The following is a 21575-nucleotide window of genomic DNA, read 5'->3' as shown; positions in this document are numbered from 1 at the left end:
CCCTTCCAACCCCTACCATTCTGTGATTCCTTCTAACAAGAGACTTTAAAAGATTTAGTGAGTTCCAAACAGCTTGTCAGGGTGTCAAAAGACAACCAGCTTCCCAGAATTAAAGGAAGACCATATTTAAATTTGTTGCATATATATAATTTTTTCTTCTGCAAATTAAAGAAAGCTCGCTTTCAGACTTCTTTAACAAAGAAAAAGCAACATGGGGTAGTTATTTTAGCTAGATAGCAAGGGAGGGGACTCAGCCCTGGCTTAAGCAAGCAGTTACTGCATTATGTGTGTGCATTAGCAGTTCAAACTGGATCCAGCATTATCTTCTCATTTTCAAATTTGAACCAGAGGTAACACAGCAAGTTTGAAAGCAGAATTTCAAGACTTAAGAAATACACTGCAAAAGGGTCAGACTATGAGTCTCAGATTATACAGCTGGTACAAATTCTTATACAAGTAATCTGTTTTTCCAATATAACCTTAGATTTTCACTAGACATTACAATGGAAAGATAATAAAACAGAGTTGAGAAAAGAAGAGGCAATGGTAGCCACACTATGATCTTGTCAATAAAGCACTAAGAATTCAATTAAATCTAATGGGACAAAGCCCATTTCAGAAATAGCAAGATTGTAGTCCATCAAAAGAAAATTACCATTTTCTAGTCTCATTCCCACCATGCCCACAGGGTCTGACAGCACTTTCAGACAGCACTATTAATCCTCCTCAGCAGCACAGTACACGATGGTCACAACAGAGGCCTTTCTTTATACCAACACTGACAGAACAGGAAAGTGGCAAAGACAGGCTAGGCAAGGCATGGAAGACCTAAGACACACACAGGCACTGATGCTTTTTTTTCCAGCTAGAAATTTGTGCCGACATCACTGTGTACCATCCAGCACCTTCCAGTTCAAAGCCTGTCTCCAGGCTGCTTGGCTGGCAGTATGAGAAATATAAAGAGTGCCATCAGGCCATACCTCTACCTGCTCTTAACACCCTATTATAGCTTCCTAGAGGGTGCCTATTCCCCACCAAATGGAGGAAAGCAAGAAATCAGAGATTCAAAACTCTACTATTCTGGATACTGATGTCCTACCTTACCCCTAATGCCACCTTCAATATCCACCATGAGTGTCACAAAAGGCCACCCTTGCTTTCTACTATGAAGGGCAAGGCCCTGTATCTCCTTTTGCCATAAACATGGAGGTCAATACTTAAGGCAACTAAAGCTTCTGTTAATTCCTAACCTTGTCTTCAGTTAAATCCATATACTGCCTACAATACTCCTCCCAACAGTTTGCCAAGAGCCACCTCAGAGCTCCCTGAGGTTACGGCTTTCCAAAGATCTCTAGTCCTTGGCTGCAGGATTACTTCTAATACAAGTGGTATACTCCTAGAACATTTTTCTTGCAGGAACACAGCTGAGAACTCTTTGCACCCTTCCAATAAATAAAGCTAACTGGTCACAACAGAATTTTAAAGTTGAGTTTTCCAAGAAGAATTCAGTGTTTAACTTCAAGTTATTCCACAACTGGCCTCCTTCTGTTCCTTGGAAATCTTTAAGCTATGCAACTTGTGTGAAGCACAGTTGCCTCACCATTCAGTTTTGGAGAAAGCTTCACTCGAACACAAGGCAGAAGGGCACCACGCTGAATCAGCAGGTTCACTCCCCTGCATTTGCAACCATGAAACACAAACAAAGTCCACAGGATTCACAAGACCATTCATCCATTATCTTACCTCTAACCCTATGCACAGGCTTAAGCTTTTTAATTTTAAACTTGTAATTTTCCATAAAAGACCAAAAATTACATAGGAAGAAACACAACAGTACGAGCATAGCTAATACCCTGGATCCTCACACTAGCATACAGATATAAGAGACAGTGAAATATGGTTGTCAGCACTCCAGTAAAACAAGAATAGACTGTCAGCCTGACCCAAAAGAAATTTCCTTCTTGACCCTGGAGTTTTAAAACTGTCTCAGTGCCAAGCACCTGGCAAGAAACTGGTTCAGTTCCAAAACACTTCCCAACAGCACCAAAAGAGCTGACCATTTCAACATACAGTCAGTCTTCAATGCTTCATAAGAAGGTAAAACCCTACAAAGAGCTTACAGTGAGACTGTGCAAGACCAATATTGCCCCTTTTATTACCCAGCAAAACTCTAATGGCAGAAATTAATGTAACACATACTGTAAGGATGCTGAAATCTGAGATGTTCACATCAAACATTTCCCCAGTACTAAGTCTTTTTTACAGCCACAGCAGGATCTATTCTGAAAAACACTTTGGTACTTTGTCTCCACTATTCTGCTCAAAATTTTATTTTAAGAAGTTTCACTACTTTAAAAGAAATCAAAAAAGTCCACAGCTTTAAAGAGCCAGGAATCTTACTTTAGGGTATTTCATTAACTTGTTTAATATTTAAAGCAAGTTGTAATTTATTCTTCCATTGTAAAAATCAGGAAGACTTTGAAGCTCCACTTATATTGATTTAGTATGTAGCCATGCTATCATTCATTCTAAATAGCTCTTTTCACTTCTTTGTTTTTACCCCCAACAAATGGGATTTTATGAACAAGCGTACTCACTAAAATCATGTACCCTCTCAATCTTCTTCTTGCTAGGCTAAAAAAGATTTTTTAATTTTCTCTGATGAGACAAGTTATCTATTGTCCTAATCATCTTCATAACCTCTGTCTACATTCATTCATCTTTTTTTATTATGGTAACTAAACTGCTCCCTACTCTAAATAGAGGCATTATTAATTCTATTTTCCTGTCTTCTGCTGAAGATAAATTGTGCTACACATCTATAATCCCACTGCTGTCAGACACACAGATGCTGCCAGTTCATGATCACCCTACTGCTGACCAAGACACCCAAATCCTCCTCTCCACTTTTGCTCCCCCATCACAGAAGGCAGATAAAAAGCACCAACACCTGGAAGTTCTGCTACGCACATGCTTTGTAATATATTTCCCTCATTTCTCCAGTTCATGAATTCAACTGGTTTACCACAATACTGGAAACGTTTCTGAAGCACACAGACTGTATATAAACACGTACATTGAGAGTTTGTATCTCCTTGCTTTTCTTAGCACTACTGAGAACTGCATTCCTTCCCTGGGCTTTGGCAGCAATAAGGCTTCCCTCTGCTGGATCTCATTTTTCACCATTTACTTCCAACTTCTTCAGAGGTTTGGTTTTTAATTTCCTTATGAAGAGCTGCTCTGCTAAACCTGACTGAACACTGGCACTGTGATGGGGCAGAGGCTTTTGTCCCTGGTCATGCTGCCCCAGCAGTCCAGCCCTGCTGCGACTGCATCCCCCACAAACGGTGGTGGGTACCAGTCATATACAGGCAAATCACTCAAGTTTAATGATCATCCACCCAACTTCAGAAAACAGATTGAGCTATCTTCTCCATGCACCAGACTTGACGCAAGCTGCAAACAGTAAAAAAGGAGGAAGAAGTGAAATGACATTAAGGTGGGAAGTTATTTCACTCCAGCACCTCTCAGCTGTGAACTCCACCTCCTCTGTCAAAGATCAACAGAGCAGCAAGGTTTTGGCATCAAGTCTATGTGTAGTCGCAAAACAAAGCAGGGGCCAAGAAACAAGTGAAAGGGTCATCCTGAAGGATTTTATGATCAGCCTCTCCTTCCTACCAGCTTCTCACTGTAACTACAAATTCAGCTAATGGAAGTTCTCAATCCCGAGGACTGAGTAAAGCTCCCTTGCTCACAAATATCACTAAGAGTCATTTGTAGGTACTCACAGATGAGCTCTGACTCTCAATTCCGAGCAGCAATCAAGCAAGCACTGAGAATTAAAGACTTCAGGACAAAGGTGTCCTTTTTGCTGTTGTTTGTTGTTGTTAAATTAAGCCAACTCAATTAGCCCCTTATATTGCAGCCTTCTTCTGTTGATCTTTCTCTGGTCTGTTAACCAGGCTCATCCAGAGCTTAGAACCATTTTCAACTAATATTTCATCACTGTGCAACTTCATCTACAAGCAAGTAATTAATGCTAATAAGCTTTCCTTTTTTTACAGCAGCAGCCACCATTAATACCAGTTGACTGGGTTTCACTGAAGCATAGAAAAGACTCATGACTGGAAGAATGATAAATGATTTATGAGCAACAATATTTACTAGTGCATATTTTAGAGTAAGCCAGCTCCATAGGCTTTTCTTGCAGGTCTTCTCCAAGAAAGTAAAAAAGAACATGATAAAAATCAACACTAGATGTGGGGGAGGAAGCCTGGAATATTTAATCAAGGTCCTCGCATTCTGTTTGTTGCTGTTTACATTTTGCATACTCAAGACACCCGGCTCTGTCAAGTCAACACTCAGGTCTTCTTCCTACAATGCTGCTTTGAATACATTCAAATATTGAAGAAGTTATTAGCATATTTGAGACTAGTTCCATAACATTTATAGGGGGGACAGGGGAGTTTGCTTTTTAGCCTAAACTGACTTTTAAATGCTCTTTGAAGAATCAGCCATTCTGCCTCTCTTCTCAATCTCTACTTGGGACATCCAATTTCCAGGTCTGCTAAGTTCATATTATTCCTCCAGGAACCAGGAAGACAAGCCGAGTATCTACGCAAGTGGAGGGGAGCAGAGTTATGAGAAATAACAGCAAAAGAGAAACAGGAACCATTCTACTTACTCTGAAAAACCATAGTTTTACAAGATATCAGATACATAGCTCTTACCTTGCTTACGAACATCTTCCACAGCTGCTACCAGCTCCTCTTTAAGGAACTGGCTCTCTTTCGCAATTTTGTCTCCTTTCTCCAGGAAATTCTCTGTTGCTTGTTCAACTGAAGCAGCCAAAACATGGGCCTTTTTAGAACGCCCTCGCTTTTTATTAGAGGGGCCCTTGTTGCTAGTGTTAACTAGTGTCGTCACCTAAAGGCACAGATGGAAGGGGAAAAAAATAAAAAATGTGAAACAAACTAGAAGTTTATCCATTTGACAGCAAGGTCATGTGTATTTTTTTCTAAACAATGTATCACTAATACCTGCACTATTGCCGGTTCGAAAGGTTAAACTCACAAAAAAGTGTTTTTCACATTTCTTTAAACATTACCATGCTGCTTCGTTCCTTAGATGATCGTTACAAATTCAGCTAAACTGCTTAGAGATTTTTCTTAGCAGAAGCCCTGCATATTTAAGAATTGAGATCTATTTGTATTTTTGATAAACTGTAATCTCGGTAACAGGCCAGAGCTATTTGGCACCACATACAAAGAAACCAAGTTTGAGATAATTAGTTTGGGATTGCTCTCCAAGCATAAGAGACCCCAAACAAGATTGAAGCTATTATCTACAGAAATCTAGCATATCGTTGCAGTCCAAAACACTACTAGAGCCAATAGACTAAATGCAGAGCAAAGGACTTCCTACAGCTCATTATTTCCCTAAACAACCAAGACTGAACTCTCACAATCCTCCTTCAATCAATATTTCCAAGTTTTGTTTTAGACTGAACCCTGCTAGAAGGTGGTCACCGGCAGTGAGGTGACCATGAGGTACTCCATTAGCTCACGATCAGGATCCATCCCCTTCAACCAAATGCAGATAGATGTCACAAAATCCACGCAGGCTTTTCTATTTGCCCCCTGCTTTTTTTTGTCAAGTCTAGGAAAATGCATACAAAGCTACTTCAGAGGGACATTAAATTACAACACTCAGACTATTACTATCCTGGAAAGCCCAAGGACAGCTGACATAAAGGTCCTCAGAGCTGAATCCATCTTCTCAGTAGGTTGATTCAGAGAAGGAAAACCATCAGTTGGGAATTTTGCTGTCAGTTAATGGGGAGCATTTGTATTGGGTAGTCTCAGTTCATCATGTACTACAAACAAAGAACAAGTTGCAACAAGGCAACTTACTCCACTTTCCTCTCTGTATTTTGCCAGTCACACCATTTATGAAATATGGGATTGCCAACACAGCCTACTGTGGAATAAGTTACAGACACTGATCTTGGACAATCCTACAAACAAGTTTTCTCAGTTAAGTTTGCAAAAGTAGGACAATTTCTCTTAAGAAAAGGCTCCATCAGTAACTCCAGCTAAAAAGCTATGTAGTAGATCATCCAGCTGCCCACCTGAATATCTGCGGGTAACAAATGTACAGACAGAAGCTTGGTGACTAAAGGGACGTTAATACTGGAAACAGAATTTGATTGTTGTAATTTTTGCTTAGCAGGAGTTATGTCCAGTTCACAGTGTCATTTTTAAAATTTCATATTTCAGGAAAACAATGCTAAATGAGTTAACCGTCTTCAGTGCACTTTCTCTTCCAGACCTCCTATAGAAAGTCTCTTCCAAGAATCTTCAAAATGCTGAATCTGCATAGCTTCCACTTACAAGACTTACTCTAGTTTTCTATATTCGTCAGTGCATTTCACTGGGCAATACATGACATGCAGAAATAAGCTTTTATTCTAAAATCCAGCATAAAGCATAGCCAGAAATTAAAGGGAAGCACGCATATCTTGTAAAAGATATCCTGAAACAGTAACAACATAAAAGCATACTTCTCGGGTAGAACACAGTTAGGAAGGGTCAGTAATCTATTTACAACACAAGGCAGTTCTAGACAGGTTGCAAACATCCCCCACCACATTTCACCATTTATCTGAACCTCCTTCCAGAGGGAACTCTAAACACGGGTAATCTCAAAGAAGGGAAAAAAAAACCAAAACCCACAAAATAAAAAAACTAAAACAACCACCAAAACAAAACAGAAAAATAAACCATACAAAACCCACCACACTTATGACACCCACTTCTGGCAAGCACTAATGGCTTTGTTGCAAAGGACTTCTGTCATTCCCAACAGTTTTTAAATTATACATAGCACAGCTTTTAAAAGACTCAACAAATAAGCAGCATACCACCCAAAATACAGGTAAGAAACAGCACAGCATCAATGGAACATTAGTTACTAACATGCATTTCTGCACTTCTAATTGAAATACATTGTTATCAGATGCTGAAGTAGTACAGTCTTTCTAGACTCATGCCCAATAACTCTCTCACAATAAAACCAAACAAAGAAATTGCTTGTACATTTTTTTCCATCTTCAGTTTTGTAATGTTTTTACTTCTGGAATTTAAACTTCGACAATTACTTAACTGAAATAATATATCAAAACAGGTAATCCTCCTTATGAAGGTTTTTTTTGCCCCTTTTTTCCCCCCTACCTGTGTAACAAGAGGCTCAAGTAGTCTTTCAACCGCCAGTGTTCTTATCTCCAAGCTTTTGGGGTCCCATTTGAAGTTAACGTTGCCTGCAGTAACAGCAGTCATTTCTAGAAGGAAAGAGCTACATGAATACAATTTGGATTTTTTTTAATTATTAATGCTGTTGGAATGTATTTTTAAAATAAATTAAAATGGAGGCTATTAAACACACAACACATCCATTCAGTTTAAGTTGATATTGTCTCCAGAAATATGAGTTTTCATTCAACTGATGATAGTTTAAAAAATTTGCTTATTGTGACAATATACAGACTTTACCTGTATGTTTTGGTTAGAAAATAAAAACAACCAAACAAAACCACACCAAAACTATTCAAAAGCCACAATATTTTATTGGAGCAATGACAAGATAGGCAATGTTTGGTATATTCATCAGTGGTCTTCAAACAATGAAAAAGGACCTCACAGGTTATGGGGGCACTTTATCCACAAAGCTGGAGGCTAAGCAAATAACCCTTCCCAATGTCTGCTGCCTCACTGCAGGGCCAGCTGTCCTGTGCTCCCAGACCAGCTCTGAGACACACTCCGAGGTCTTGGGGGAGCAGAAGGGAACACCACAACTTCAAGAGCACCTGAAAGCTGCCAGTTCTCAGCTCCACCATGAGTCACTACCCTGAACGTTTTGTCAAACCAGGAGACAGGTTCTAACTCAATTCATCCAACGTACCCGTTCATCTGATTCACCTTTTGGAAGTACAAAGATAAAATTGTGAATATAGACCTTATAAAGCCAGAAAATCCAGTTGGTTCATATTTAACACCTTACATATCTACTATACTTCCCCCTAACATTTACATAGGAGGAAAAAGCAGATTTGCATGGAGAGATCTGTTAAAGGCTGTCACTGAGCCATTCCTTCCCATTACAGTTTTATATCGACATCCCAATGGAACAGCAAATGATTATGGGAAAAGTTTAGTGAAACTGATAAAATAGCTCTGCTTTTGAAACCAGTAGTCTTAAAAAATAAAAATAATTACTACAACAGATCACTAGATAACATTGTGATGCTGTACAGCACAAAGGAACAATCAAACCCATTATTTCAGTAAAAAATGGATTTAAAGTATTTACAGGTCCACAAAACCAGTTCATACCACTTCAGACATAATAGATTCCAGCTCTACCTGCTTTGGGTTGTCCTCAAAACTCAAGACTAGACTAAAACCATGTCTGTAACTTTTTATTTTAAAAGGTCAGGAAGAGACCTTCCTTCTCTTTCCACCCCTTTTCCTAAGCACCTACTGTTGGTTGCTTTAAAGCTGATTAGCCGATATTTTTAAATCTTACCCTGGACAGGCCATTGTCTGCATAGCATCTCAGCAGACAGATTGCTCTGACAGCACCAGATGTCCCCGAGCTGCCAGACGAGCACAATGTCCCATTATTTTTAAGAAGCAGGAGGCAAGGCACTAATTTTGGTAACCAACAATGTTTGCGACACATACCAACAACCAACCGTTTTATACCGATGCTGACAGTTAAACATACAGCAACAGCACAGACGTGGCTGCTTGTTTCCCACTAAACAATAAAATCTCTCAGGCACTTGAGAAGCTCAGCCTGAGAGGGTGTAAAGAAGTCATGGCTTAGCATCACCTGGCTTCAGTCAACAGCACCTTCATGGCAGGCTGACCCCAAGACATTACCTACGCTTTTGCACACCACTGATACAATACAATAGATTAAGTACTCGCTACACTACTGAAAACACATCTTTGCCCTGAAAAGCCTACATGCTGTCATACGCTTAAGTACAACTTCACAAGGTGCAAACCAGGAATATTCACCTAACCTGCATTCAGCTTTCTACTTACGCCCACGCTCCAAGTGCCTACACTGCTGGAGAGAAAGAAAACTTAAAGCTGAAAGCTTAGAAAAAAAGAGAATAGGAAGACTGATCCATGCTAACATAAAACATTTCTGTCCATTTTAAATCAAAAAGCATGAGAGTGCAGATGAAGAGTCCCAGCTCCCACAGCAGAAGGCACACCAGGCTGCGACTCCAGAGACCCACAGTGAGGTGACTGCAGGAGGGCAGAGGATGGCCACCATCAGTTCCTCGCTCTACCTCTGACACTTATCACTAAGTCCTGTGAACTCACTAACTACCCTTCTCTCCCCATCACCCCTTTTCTGTTTTTTTTTTTTTTTTTTTTGGTTGTCCAGATTTGCACTAGCTTGTGCCACAGCCCAGGCGCTAGCGCAGGGCAAGCTGTGAAATGCCCCCTGGTAACACCCTGCCCTCAGCAAGGAATTGCACTGTTTTATTCCCTCCTGATTAGCTCAGCATGAATGCTTCCTAGGTAAGCAGCCAAGAAAAATAAACCAAAAGCCTTTATGGTTTCTGAGAAACATACCCAGGGCTCTGGAAAGCCCATTATGTTTCTAGGTAAAAGCTGTTCTATATATTTAATGCTGTTACGCCTCTTACAGAAACAAAGTGCAGGACAAGGTAACCATGAGAAGATACATTAATTGTATTAGTATGATAATGAAGGCAATTCATCTGAAAACACGTTAGCATGATAGCTCATGAATTGGCCAAAAGTAATGGTCTATAAAACCACTTAGTTTGAACTTTATTGAAATTTATCTAAAAAGCATACGTTGATATCAAATAGACTGTTTGGTAGCAATGACTCAGATATCATTTGTACATCACAGTAAATATGTTTAATCAATTAAATACTTGTGAGGAACACAGTAACAGGCTATAGCTTACAAAGGCACATGTCAGTGGGGTGGGTTTCAGGGATAAAAGGACAATTGCCAGGGCCATGTTAAAGCAGGGCTGCACTCCTGCCACAAGAATGCTCTAATTCTCTGGAACCTGTCTTGTCCCTGTGGCTGCTCAAGCTCTTGCCTCACTGAATTCAAATGTGGTAACAGGTAGTAAACCCAGACAGAGCATATTGTGGCAGGGTGCTTAACTGTTGGCTCTTGGAGAGCGCACAATGATTCCCACAATGCCTGCAGTAACTGCAACATCTCGTAAAGAAAGAAGACATCCTCTGGAAGATGGACCCAACTGCAGGCCAGCATAGCACTGGTTTCAGACAGCTGGGATGACCCAGCTGATATGGAAACAGGTTCTCCACACCACAGACCTACCATGCACAGGACATGCAGCAGCACATGAACTCAGAGCAAGGATTTTAAGGACTAAGCAGCACAGACCACACAGCAGAAGAGAGCAAATGATGCTGTATCTGAAGCGCTGGAATATATAGAAAGACCCCACCACAAAAGGAGTTGCAGCTGCCCAGCCTGTAGTTTCATAAGCAGCATAACCAACACTCACCCTCCCACACCCCCTAGGAACTCATTCCCATCTTCACATCACACCCCCTCTGTACTGGCACAGCTTTCCCCATGGCTGAGCAATTAACCAGATAGGGAAGAACTGATTTGGCTGGAGGGAAAGAAACCCATTTTTGTAGAGTACACCAAGATCCCCATCTGGTTCACCATGCCACCACAGATACTGCTGCAAGCAGAACCAGTGACAGCTGTCAGCTGGCAACATTGGCAAAGCCCTTCAAGTGGAAACATGGGGCAAAGTTGGATATCACAGCTGAGTGGAACTAGGTGTCACTGAAAACAGAACATCAAGCGGAGCCCGCTGCAGAGAGCCAGAACACCATCTCAGCACATCTAATGCTCAGACACACAAAGGCCCAACCTTAAACCATGCTCACAGCCCAGCACATTAACTGTAAACTCTTCAGGGTTACCCCTTCAGGGTATTACATGGCCATCATGGTGCTCATTACTGTCAAGAGTAATGCAATTATATCTTACTGGGGTTTAGTGCACTTGCAAGGACATGAGGGGTGGGGAAAGAACAGGAGTTTAAAGAAGCCACTTCCAGATTTCCCTGTTGCCTCCAGAAACATCACAATTTCCAGCCAGTGAGCAGCTCCGCAAGCAGAGCCATCCCAGGACAACTTGCCTCTTGCTTTATACATGATCTCAGCAATGGCTAAAGCTTAAGCAGGTTTCCATTACACTTTAAGCAACACTGTCACAGTCCTACTGCTGCTTTCACTGCCACAAACCTGCCTCGAACAGGCACCCATGCTGGCACACACTTGCTGCAGTGAGCTACTTCAGGGAACTAAAATAGGTCTCAGAGTAAGCCAGTAGCTATAAAAATTACCTTCCCAGGTCACTGTCCTGAAGGAGGAGATGGAGCTGCACCAGGAAGAGGACGGGACTGCAGCAGCACTGAGATGAGCTCTGCCCCCAAGCTGCATGTCGGGGCAGGTCCCAGCCCTGCTTGGGAGAGAGGTGAGAGCATAGACCTGAGCAGAAGGAAGTATTAAACTGCTGGGGCTGCATTTACTTACCACATCGAATGAGGTGGTCTGCCATGAACACACTGAAGGTGATACGTGTACAGTGCTCTTTCCAAAAGCCACAACTAAAGGTTGTAGGATTCTCAAAAACTGGTGATTCAAGGTCTTCAGGATAATCTCAGATACCTATTCCCAGAATACTGGCATGCAAATAATTTCTAGACTTTGGCAAGTGTAGGAATGTAGCTCTGTGGCTTCTTTGCAGAATTGTCCTGAAGGTACCCAAAGCTTTTTCAAAAAGTCAATGAATGAGTACTATTTTAATAGCGAGCTCTGCACACCAACAGAATCACAGAAGGTACTAGTGCTCATGATCCTGTTTTTCCAGGTGCTGGCTGTACCTCAGGCACTACTGAGCTAGTACATTCAACCTGCTCTGTACAAGAAGATCCCACAGCCTCTCAACCTCTGGACGAGAGCAGATCTCTTGGTTACACAGCAGAAGATCTAACCGCCCATCTCCTGTGCTGCAACTTAAGTCTCACCACCTCTTACTACATGAAGATCTTTTACATGCCATCTTCTATCAGTCTTCAAATTTCAACTAGCCTGACAGGCTGCTTTCTAAAAGCTTTTAACTGCATTCACTATTCTCTTTTGTTTTTTCTTCGGGAAGACAGTATTCAAACAGTGGCCTCACTAGCACAGCAGGGGCTAACCTGGGCCAAGCACAATAGACCACAAGCTGAATTCAAGCATTACACTATCAAAAAAACCTAACAAAAGAGTATGGTACAGGAACATTTTATACCTGGGAGGACATTCTCCATTTTAACACCCTTTCTGCTACCCACCTACTTGCTCCCCATTTTGTGCAGCTGATTGTGCCCAGGCACAGTAATATGTATTTGATTGCATTATTTTGCAGCTTCTTTCTTTTACTCTATTTCTTTAAGCAGTCACAGTTATTTTGAATGATAATCCTATCCTCTACCATGCTTGCAGATTGTCTTTGGATATTCTGTCCAATATAATGAGAATAGCCCTTGTTCCATCACCCAAGTCATAAGTATGGACCATGGTGGGATTCATGACACAATGACCCAGCTCATCTCCAGCCAGAAAGTGAACCAGCTTCCCTGTTCCCAAGGGAATCCTTTTGGTTTTGTTTGGCTTGTTACTTAAGTACCTAACCCATCTGATAACCAGCAGGGATCCTTCACCCCTGCTGAAGGTGTAGGACAAGACAGAGCAGATAAAGATCTATGGGAACTGGGTATCTAGCATACACCATTAACAAAAGTCTTACGACCATTTTTGGTTCGAAAAAGGTTATGGCACACTTCATATTAAACCCAGCTCACACGCAGGGGTTTCATCATGCCCCACTGACAGTTCAAAACTGTTTTTCGTGTAACAAGAGTATCCAGAAAAAAAAGATTTCGTTCTGTCCTCTTTCCCTTCTCAGTCTCCAAATGAACATGTCTGCCCCGTTCCACAAATAAAGCACTACTCCTCTCAGCGGCTAGTCAAGAATGTTTAGTATATGTGACACTTTTCAGGGAGGATTTAAGCAGGTTTGATTTAGGCTGTTTTTATTTAACACCAAGTATACACAACTAAAAAACAGATAGCCATCCTCTTCTAACATAGCCTTCAACCTTAACCTTCATGTGCTTAGCTACCAAATCTTCTCCTCCACCAAATATGCCATGAAGGTACTACCTCCTTAGAAATCCTTACTATTAGAATTTCACAATCTGAAATACGAATACAAATTCAGATGTTGCATTGACTATATTCTTTGATTATCAAAATGATTCTGTCATTCAAGTATATTCAACTTTGCTACACATTTTTTCCACAGACCATAGTAACCAGACTAGTCAAAGGAGAATAAATTCCGGTTCAGATACGCCTCTTTCTCACCAGTACCATCACAGATCCAGCGCTCATAATCTGTTTTCACTTTTTTTTTTTTCTCTCTGTTGCTCTTATGGAAAAGTCCTATAGAGAGGCATCGGAAACTACTCATCAGAAAGCCTTGCACAGCCAGTAATAAACAAATACTTGTCTACTTCTCCATTTGTTTAGCAAATCTTTAGACCTTGCTTCTGAGTTATGAGATGCAACTTGATCTGGTGTTCCTACAAAAAAAAAAACCCACAAACAAAACTATTAATTAGAATTGCTCTGTTTTCTCTTCTACATGGGTGTTACCTGCTGCCTCATTACCAAAGCCAGCAGCATGCCATAGAGAGCCTGTCACCCTTTCCCATCTAGAAGCACAGACCACCCTATACCATACACCATCACATGAAAGCAGGCATGCGGCATAGCACCAGATTAAGATGCAACACACTTGCCAAAGCAGTTATGTGCTATCTCCTAACAGCTTCTCAACTGCTATAGTGCCGTGGATTCAACTAACTTATTTTCATTCCAAGAACATGAATGCACTCAGTAGCAAAAGGTTTTCATGCCTTCATTTTGGTCTAGCTATCATTAAGAGGATGGAAGGCATGCTATGTGCAAGCAGCTTCATCATGGTGTTCCTGGGACCACAGCAGTGATTTCACAACTACAGACAAACCATTTTTTGGATAAACCAGCAGTGAAAACAGCCCTCTTGCCTTCAGTTATGTAAGTGTTCGGCTCTGATCATTTCATTTTTGCCAGGATTGTTTTGCCTCAAAGGAGCTAGAAAAGAAGTGCATGGCAAGCCAATTCACAGCAAGCACTGGCAATTAGTGGCTTATTTGTGTCATACTAAGGCTCCAGTTCACAGATGACGTCCTAAAAGAATGCAAAAACCAAACTCATGCTTATACCCATTTAACTGTCCAGATGGATATCCTGGTATGTCCCAACAAGCGTCCCATTTATTTCTGCAGTCTTCAGTTTCCAAAACTCAAGCAGGATTCCAACTAAATTAAGAACACCAATGCTTTTTCTAAACATGTATTCTAAAAAACACTTTTTCTAAGAAAAAAAGGTGTCACGAGCAGTGAGCTATTACTATTAATAAATCCACTCATTCAGTCTTCACAATAATGTTGGTGCATTTTATGCTGAAGACCTGCAATACCAACACCATGAAAGCTGACTTCCAAAATCAGAACAAGTAAACACTAGATTTTAACAGCTATGTTTTAGCTGTATGCTCTTTGGGTCAGGACTGTGACACCCTGGCCATGCAGAAGGGCAACACACTTGCATTTTAAGCAAAACGCAACAACTTTGAACTAACATATCCCTGCAGGATTGATAATTTCAAACTCCCAAACCTCAGCCCTCTCTCAGCCACATTTCTCATATTTAATCCGATAAAGATAGCACTTTCAAACAAAACAAGGGGACTCAGCCTGGAGGCAGGGACAGCAGAACCCAGGTGAGACTTGTACAGCTGCTAGACCACTTTGACTCAACTACTGAGAGCCCTTCCAAACTCAGTGTCTTTTCCCACCCTTGAGGCTGAAAACTTGTGTGAAGCTTCCCTAAAGTCATTAGGAACGAATGGAAGAACAGCTTACTGCCACACTCAGAACCACATTACGTACTTCAGACCCTAAGGATACAGTGTCAGTGAAAATATAATAACTAGGCTGTGTCTAAAGAGCATGGCTCTTCGAACCCCAAACTACGCTAGCACAGGTTCCAATTACCAACCTTAAGTTAGCAATGAATGCAAGAAGGGGCAACCTTTTAACAAATTATTTTTTCCACAAGTATTCCCCAAACAACAAAAAGTTTGCTATAAATTAGCCTACTTTATCAGTTGGCACAAGAATTTGCCAGTGCTGCAAAATTAATTCTTGCTTAGCTTGCAAAAAAACTACTGATGGCTGGCAATAAAAGGAAAAGAAAACCTGGGTATTTTTGTCTGATCTTCTTCAGCACTCAATCTGCAATAAGAAGTGCCGTTTCAGCTACAGAGTCAGAAATAACCAGAATCTGACCCCACTCAAACCACATTTTCATTCTTGAATTGATATGTTGTTATGCAATACCCTTCAGAGCTTTTAGCTGACCCTGTCTTCTAAATCTAGACCTTCATTAACAATTTTAAAACAGTCAGAAGTATAAAAATACTGGAGTTGTTTGAGCTGACACACGTTTTGAAAAAATGAGACTTCTATAATTAAAGGTTTGATAAGAGACAATTTGCTTAAACATGGAGGAAATGGACAATCTTGTATTAACAGAGACTAAATACCATATTCCTTCTCAGTTGCATGTCCAGCATAGTAGCAACTAAAGACTATGTAATACAAATCCAGTGTTACAAGAGGGGAAAAAAGTTCTCCATAGTTTTCTCCATTTGCAAAAGCTACTTAAAGAATAAGACCTACTGAAGCAAAGGAGAACATGAGCATAAAGACTCTTCAAAGTAAAATGTTTTCTAAAGTTTCTAGAAGAAGTTGTTTAGAATTCCTTTTTCAGTCCTTCACTTTGACTCAGGAACACTGTCAGTCTTATCTAAAAATTACAAAATGATTATTTTTTTAAAGAAAAAAGAAATTACATACCCACAAGTGATAAGGCCAAGAATTTCACTTTATGTTCACGGGAACCTTCAACAACATAGCTATAAACAATGAATTAGTATCATGGGAAGAATTGCACCATCACTGCACACCCCCAGACAACTCTCAACTTGCAGCTCCACCAACGCACACTGCAAGTTAAGAAGGGAAAAACACACACAAAAACAAACCCAGGAAAAAGAGTGAACATGAATGTAGTGCACAAGCATTGTTTGGATGAGTTAAACACCTTCTAAATGACTGCAATTATCTGGAAGAATATGTAAGGTAGGATGCTCTAACAAACACCATCTCCTCTCCCTGCAAACTGTCAACAAGGCTGCAGACACTGAATACAGAGGGCACCGACTGAGGAGAACTTTGCAGCTTCTCCAGAAGAGCAAAGCAGGTAACAATAAAAACACACAAGTGTGGTTAATTTTTGGATATGCTTACCACAGTTAGCTGCAAGGCCATAACACCACCTTCTGTTGAGTACAAACTCACTAAGGGTGCACAGTGGTGCATGACAATCAGAGCTTACAACAATCCTTTCGAGTCAGTGCCTTAGCATATGGATGACCAATTAAAGCAACTTTTGTTTAAAAAGAAGCCACTGACCCACCCAAGTTTCATAAAAGCTACAGGAAGGAACTGGAAGGTTTGAGGAGTCATTGCTTGGCTGGTCTTGCTGGGAAAAAAAAATTGATTTTAAGCTAGTAACAGCCATGAACTGAGTGGAAACCAACTTATATCTGATTAAATACACATTTTTCTCTCTCCACCCCTTCTCCTCACGCCCAGGAACATGAAGCAAGACAAATCTACCAAACAAAAACCAGATGAGCGAAGAAATCCTGTTCAATTGGCTTTGCACCAGCACTTTGCCTCTGGTTCTGCTGAACACTGTGTCTTTCACCAATAACCACTGACTTTTCCCCAGGCCTATGATAATATTCTGTTAAACATAATAAAATTGTCTTAATGAATTCCTGCAAACTAAGTAAAACAGCTTAAAACACCCAATGCATACAGACCAGAAATTAACTTTCTTTCTCGATGTTATAAGCTTTTAACCCTGCACAACTAATTTGCATTTTTCTGTCTTACTACAAATAAACCTTTTCTTTTTTGCTACTGTTTATTGCATCTTATGTAATTTTCCTCCTTAACCCCAGCTGAGAGGGAGGGGGGTGGGACACCACCCATACAATCATACTGCACTCTTCACTGTACCCATACAAAATAAGAGTATTATGACTGAGGACTCCACCAGCAGTGGAAGTGCCATGGAGTAACAACAAGGGATATGCTCGCATCCCTAAAAGCCTTCCCCACACCTCTGCTTTCAGGATTCATTCTTTAATGTTAGTTAGGAAATGCATTTTGAGCTGTAACGGCAGTGGTTTGTAATTAAACACATCTTCCAAAAGTGGAAGTTGCAGTAAATACAAAGCCATACTTTGTACAGAAATTTAAATCACTCAAGAGTTTTTCATACAGCAAACCAGATCCTTGCTTTTTACTCTCTCAAAAAAACGTCATGGCTCATTTCACTTGTACCTTGTATGAAGCCTTCCAACTCTCAAGCAGGTTTCCAAATTTAAAAGAAATTAAGTCATTGAACTAAGCCTACTGAATACAGCGAAGGGACAGACAGTCTGCACCTGCAGACAAGCCTGCCAGCATCAGAAGCTGAGCAACACTCCTGCCAGCACTGGGCACTGGCCACAAGAGCCACTGGATAAATATACAGAACAGAAGCGAGCCCAGGCTAAGTCCTGGCTCAGGAAGCTCCTGCACTGCAGGAGCTTGGCATAGCAACTTAGGGAAGCAATGCTACTCAACTGTACTTTTCTCATTTAAAGCTTGTTTTATTGCTTGCCTGTTGCTTTCCCTTTTAAGGATGGCTTTATACACTGCCACCACCCAAGAAAAAGGTGTGGGGCAAATACCAGGAAGGGAAGCCAAATGGTTGTGGGGGTCAATAAAAAGAAGGTGGCAAGGGTCAAAAATTACAATCAGGGAACCACAGGGGGACACCAGACATTGCCCAAGAGGACCCATCGCTTCTCAAAGGCAAAGGAGCCAGAGGATACTGCTCAACAGTGGGACAAGCAGTGGGAATGGAAACGAACCCCAGAGTCCCTGTCTTACTCGCTACTTCTGGTGTTGTTAACAGCCAGCATGGCCAAGGCCAGGCGACAGGCTTGTAGTTTAGGGCCTCGGTCAAGGGCCAGACTAATAAAAAGTTGATGGGAGCAGAACCACCAAAACCTCACGATGAGGGTCGTGGAGACAGGACCTCTCCGTCAGTAATCAGACTGCACCAAGTTCCCCGTGTGCAACTTCCAGTTCATTGTTCAACTTCTCATCCTTTAAATGAAAACATAATTTAACTTTTAAGATGCTTAGACTCTGAAACACCTGGACATGAGGTACTGGGTGAAATGTTCTTTATGATAAATTGTACATGGGGTTTATATGAGACTTGTCACTTGCACACACACCCATAGTCCATCATGAGTTATCCAAGATTTTGAGCAACTCTTCAACATCAAGCAGTGACACTCGCTAGTTCTTTTAAGTCATGCTAAAGGAAATTAGTTTTTAAAGTTTACATTACAAGGACATACTTGCAAGAAAGTGAGTACAGAACAGGCAGCTTGTACATCTTGATTAATTGCATTTACACAGTGGAACACCCACTTGCACCTTCTTGCTTCTCAAAGTACCACCAGTTCTGTCCTCTGCTATTCAACAACACTGTTTCTGATTTTGTTATTCTAGTCAATTAAAAAAAAAAGCAGTTACCCTTCTATGGCTTCAGTTGAAGCTGTCAAGAGCACTTTGCAAAGATGAATACTGACCTGCTTGAAGTTATGCAGGTTAAACACTGTTCTGTAGGCACACTGCTCAGCCTTGTTTACATGAAAAATTAAAACTGACCCTTTTGGCTGCGTAAAGCTACATTGCTAGCACAGCCCTTGTACAGACCATTTATTCAAGTGGATCTTCTGGGCTGAGCTTTTATCATCCAGAAAAAGATAAGGAAAGAAGAATCCTGCCTTAGACCTGCATAGATATCATCTATAAAAGTACCCAGAATAAAACAGTGAATGAAAACTCTCTGAAGCCTCAGGGACGTGGGAAAGGCAGTGGAAAGGGGAGAGGAAAAACCACACGTGCCATCAAAGCCACATGTTCCTGATAGCACTAATTCTTACTGACTTCTTATTAACTGAAAAGAAGCAAATTTAATATTCACCTAAATGTTCTCTTGATCCTGTGCTGAACAACAGTAAGGACAGAAGTAGCTGGCCTACACTTTTTCCTCATTTCCTTCAGTTAATCTCCAGGAAAAGAAAAATTAAAAAAAAAAAAATCTTATTCTCCTGATCCTTCATCAGCTACCCACAAGCTCACTAGTTTCAGCCTTTCTTAAAGTAGTCATTGAAGGCTACTCCAGAACAGGGTGCACTAGTGGCTTTACAGCATATTCTACTCTAACATCCCCTTACAAATAATTTGCTCCCCAACACCAACTCCACACAGAAACTCTTCTTAAGCATATATAGTCGTACACATATCTGTTCCGTAACAGGGCACAGACAGCTTAGAATACTGGGTGGTGTTTGGAAAAAATGCACGCTGTGAGCTTAAGTTGTATCTCGTATTATCAACAGTGAAATCCTACCTGCCACGCTGCTGCAAGTTCCTTAGCTTATTTGCTCTCTACGCCCTTGCTGCCTTGGAAACACTATAGGAGTTTAACTCCCTCTTAGATTGTTACATACACCACCACTCCTTCCTCCTTTTGTCATTCCATGTATTAAAACAGATCTACTGGGGAACCAACTGGCATCCAGCTTGGTTTCATGTTCTCAGTACTGTTCCACTCTCTGCCTTGGTAATTGTTATCCCTCTAGCTACAGCTGGCCTCAAATTTTCTTTTTCCATCCATAGATGCCTTTCAAAAGAGATTCTCAGGAGTCTAAATGTTTAGCCAAGTAGCTTTCTTGTAAATTAGAAAAATTATAACATAAGGGAATGTCAATAGATTGGGGGAGAATTTCCCTTTGCAAACTGTGTTAGTTTAGATCTGTGTATTTAATAATTTCTATCACTTCATAAAGCATGGGGGAAAAAAAGGTTATTCCTCTCAGATTCCACCAGAGCTATCTATAAACACACGTCAAAGGACTCAAGAGATGTTTTCCGTAGCACATCTGGGATTAACAAACAAAAATATGTAATCATGTTTACAGAAAAGGTAGATGGCTCTTTAAATAATAAAAAAAAGTCAAGGAGGAATTATGAATCATATTCAAGTATCAGATTTGCCAGTAGAAGAGGCTATACTAACCGAGGGCACACCAGAAACCAGAGTTAACACCCATTCACACCCTGGCTGGAAGATAAGGAGTCTCAGTCATTCAAGGAAGAAGATCCCACTTACAGTTGCTGTGACGGCATTCCTCCTGAGATTCCTTTACCTCAGTAAATCTATTTACACCCATTTCTGCTTTGTGGCACAGCAGGTCACTCTCAACATTTGTCTTTTCAGTACAGCTCCTCCCTCCAATAAGGGTGCTGGTATAAAATTTTGTGAGTAGACTCTGTTTTAGGTCTTACACACTGGATTAAAATAGTATGGAGTGAAAAGTAGTAATTATCAAACATCTGCACTTTCTCTAAAGCTGCAACTTTCTTTAACCAACACATGAGCTATAAACTCTCTGAATAGAGCTATTCTGGGTTAGCTATAAAACTAAATTAGGGTGAATTCCCAGAGTAGTAAAGGATCCAAGTCCTCAAGGTTATGTACATCAAAGTTCCACAGCACAAAAATTTGAGTGATTTTCAGTTAAGGCATGATAGTAGAAAACAACAACAGGCATTCATCACCATGTTGGATGACTGTCTTAATAAGGCACCGTCCTAACAAAACACTACTCAGTCCTCTTTTATTCATGTTTCCTTTAATCATTGAATCATAGAATTACTAAGGTTGGAAAAAACCTCTAGGATCAAGTCCACATACGTACTCACTCTGGACTAGCCTTACTATCCACCTATGATGAGTAGGCCGCTTCTGCTGCTAAATGTTTCTGTAAGCTTAACTAATTTTCTGCAAAAGAAAGGCAATTTAGAAATCAAACAGTAAGAGTAGATAAAATTTCAAGGCAGGGCTGACGTCCCACGAAAGTGTATTTCCATCTCAAACATTTCTACTCATGGATTTCTTTGCACAATCAGTTTCTTGATCTTACAGCTGCAGAAGGAGGATGTTCATGCTGCTGTAAGAACACAAATTACTTTTCTATTACATCTTTCAGCTAACTTTATCAGACCAATGGAAGCCCTACAAAGAAGCTACACATTAACGTCTGCCATTACATTTGTCAGCACAGAAATGCTGATGTTTCACAAAGCTTGAAAATTTATTGTGAGG

At 40.7% G+C, this 21575-nt stretch overlaps 1 protein-coding gene across 3 annotated transcripts in view; it reads right to left on the bottom strand.

Annotated features, from left to right (window-relative positions):
* CTNNA1 (catenin alpha 1) overlaps positions 1 to 21575 on the bottom strand; it is a 120265-nt gene that overhangs the window by 96598 nt on the left and 2092 nt on the right. For all 3 annotated transcript variants that reach the window (XM_075102227.1, XM_075102228.1, XM_075102229.1), the window contains exons 2-3: positions 7233 to 7339; positions 4731 to 4926 (exon numbers count right to left, since the gene is read on the bottom strand). In XM_075102227.1, the coding sequence (XP_074958328.1) occupies positions 4731 to 4926; positions 7233 to 7337 (301 nt within the window). In that variant the 5' untranslated portion in view covers positions 7338 to 7339. The remainder of the gene's footprint in view (positions 1 to 4730; positions 4927 to 7232; positions 7340 to 21575) is intronic.

Source organism: Phalacrocorax aristotelis, chromosome 8 (assembly GCF_949628215.1).
Source record: "Phalacrocorax aristotelis chromosome 8, bGulAri2.1, whole genome shotgun sequence".
NCBI lineage: Eukaryota > Metazoa > Chordata > Aves > Suliformes > Phalacrocoracidae > Phalacrocorax > Phalacrocorax aristotelis.
Note: the sequence above shows the minus strand (reverse complement) of the source record. Positions and strands in the feature narration are given on the sequence as shown.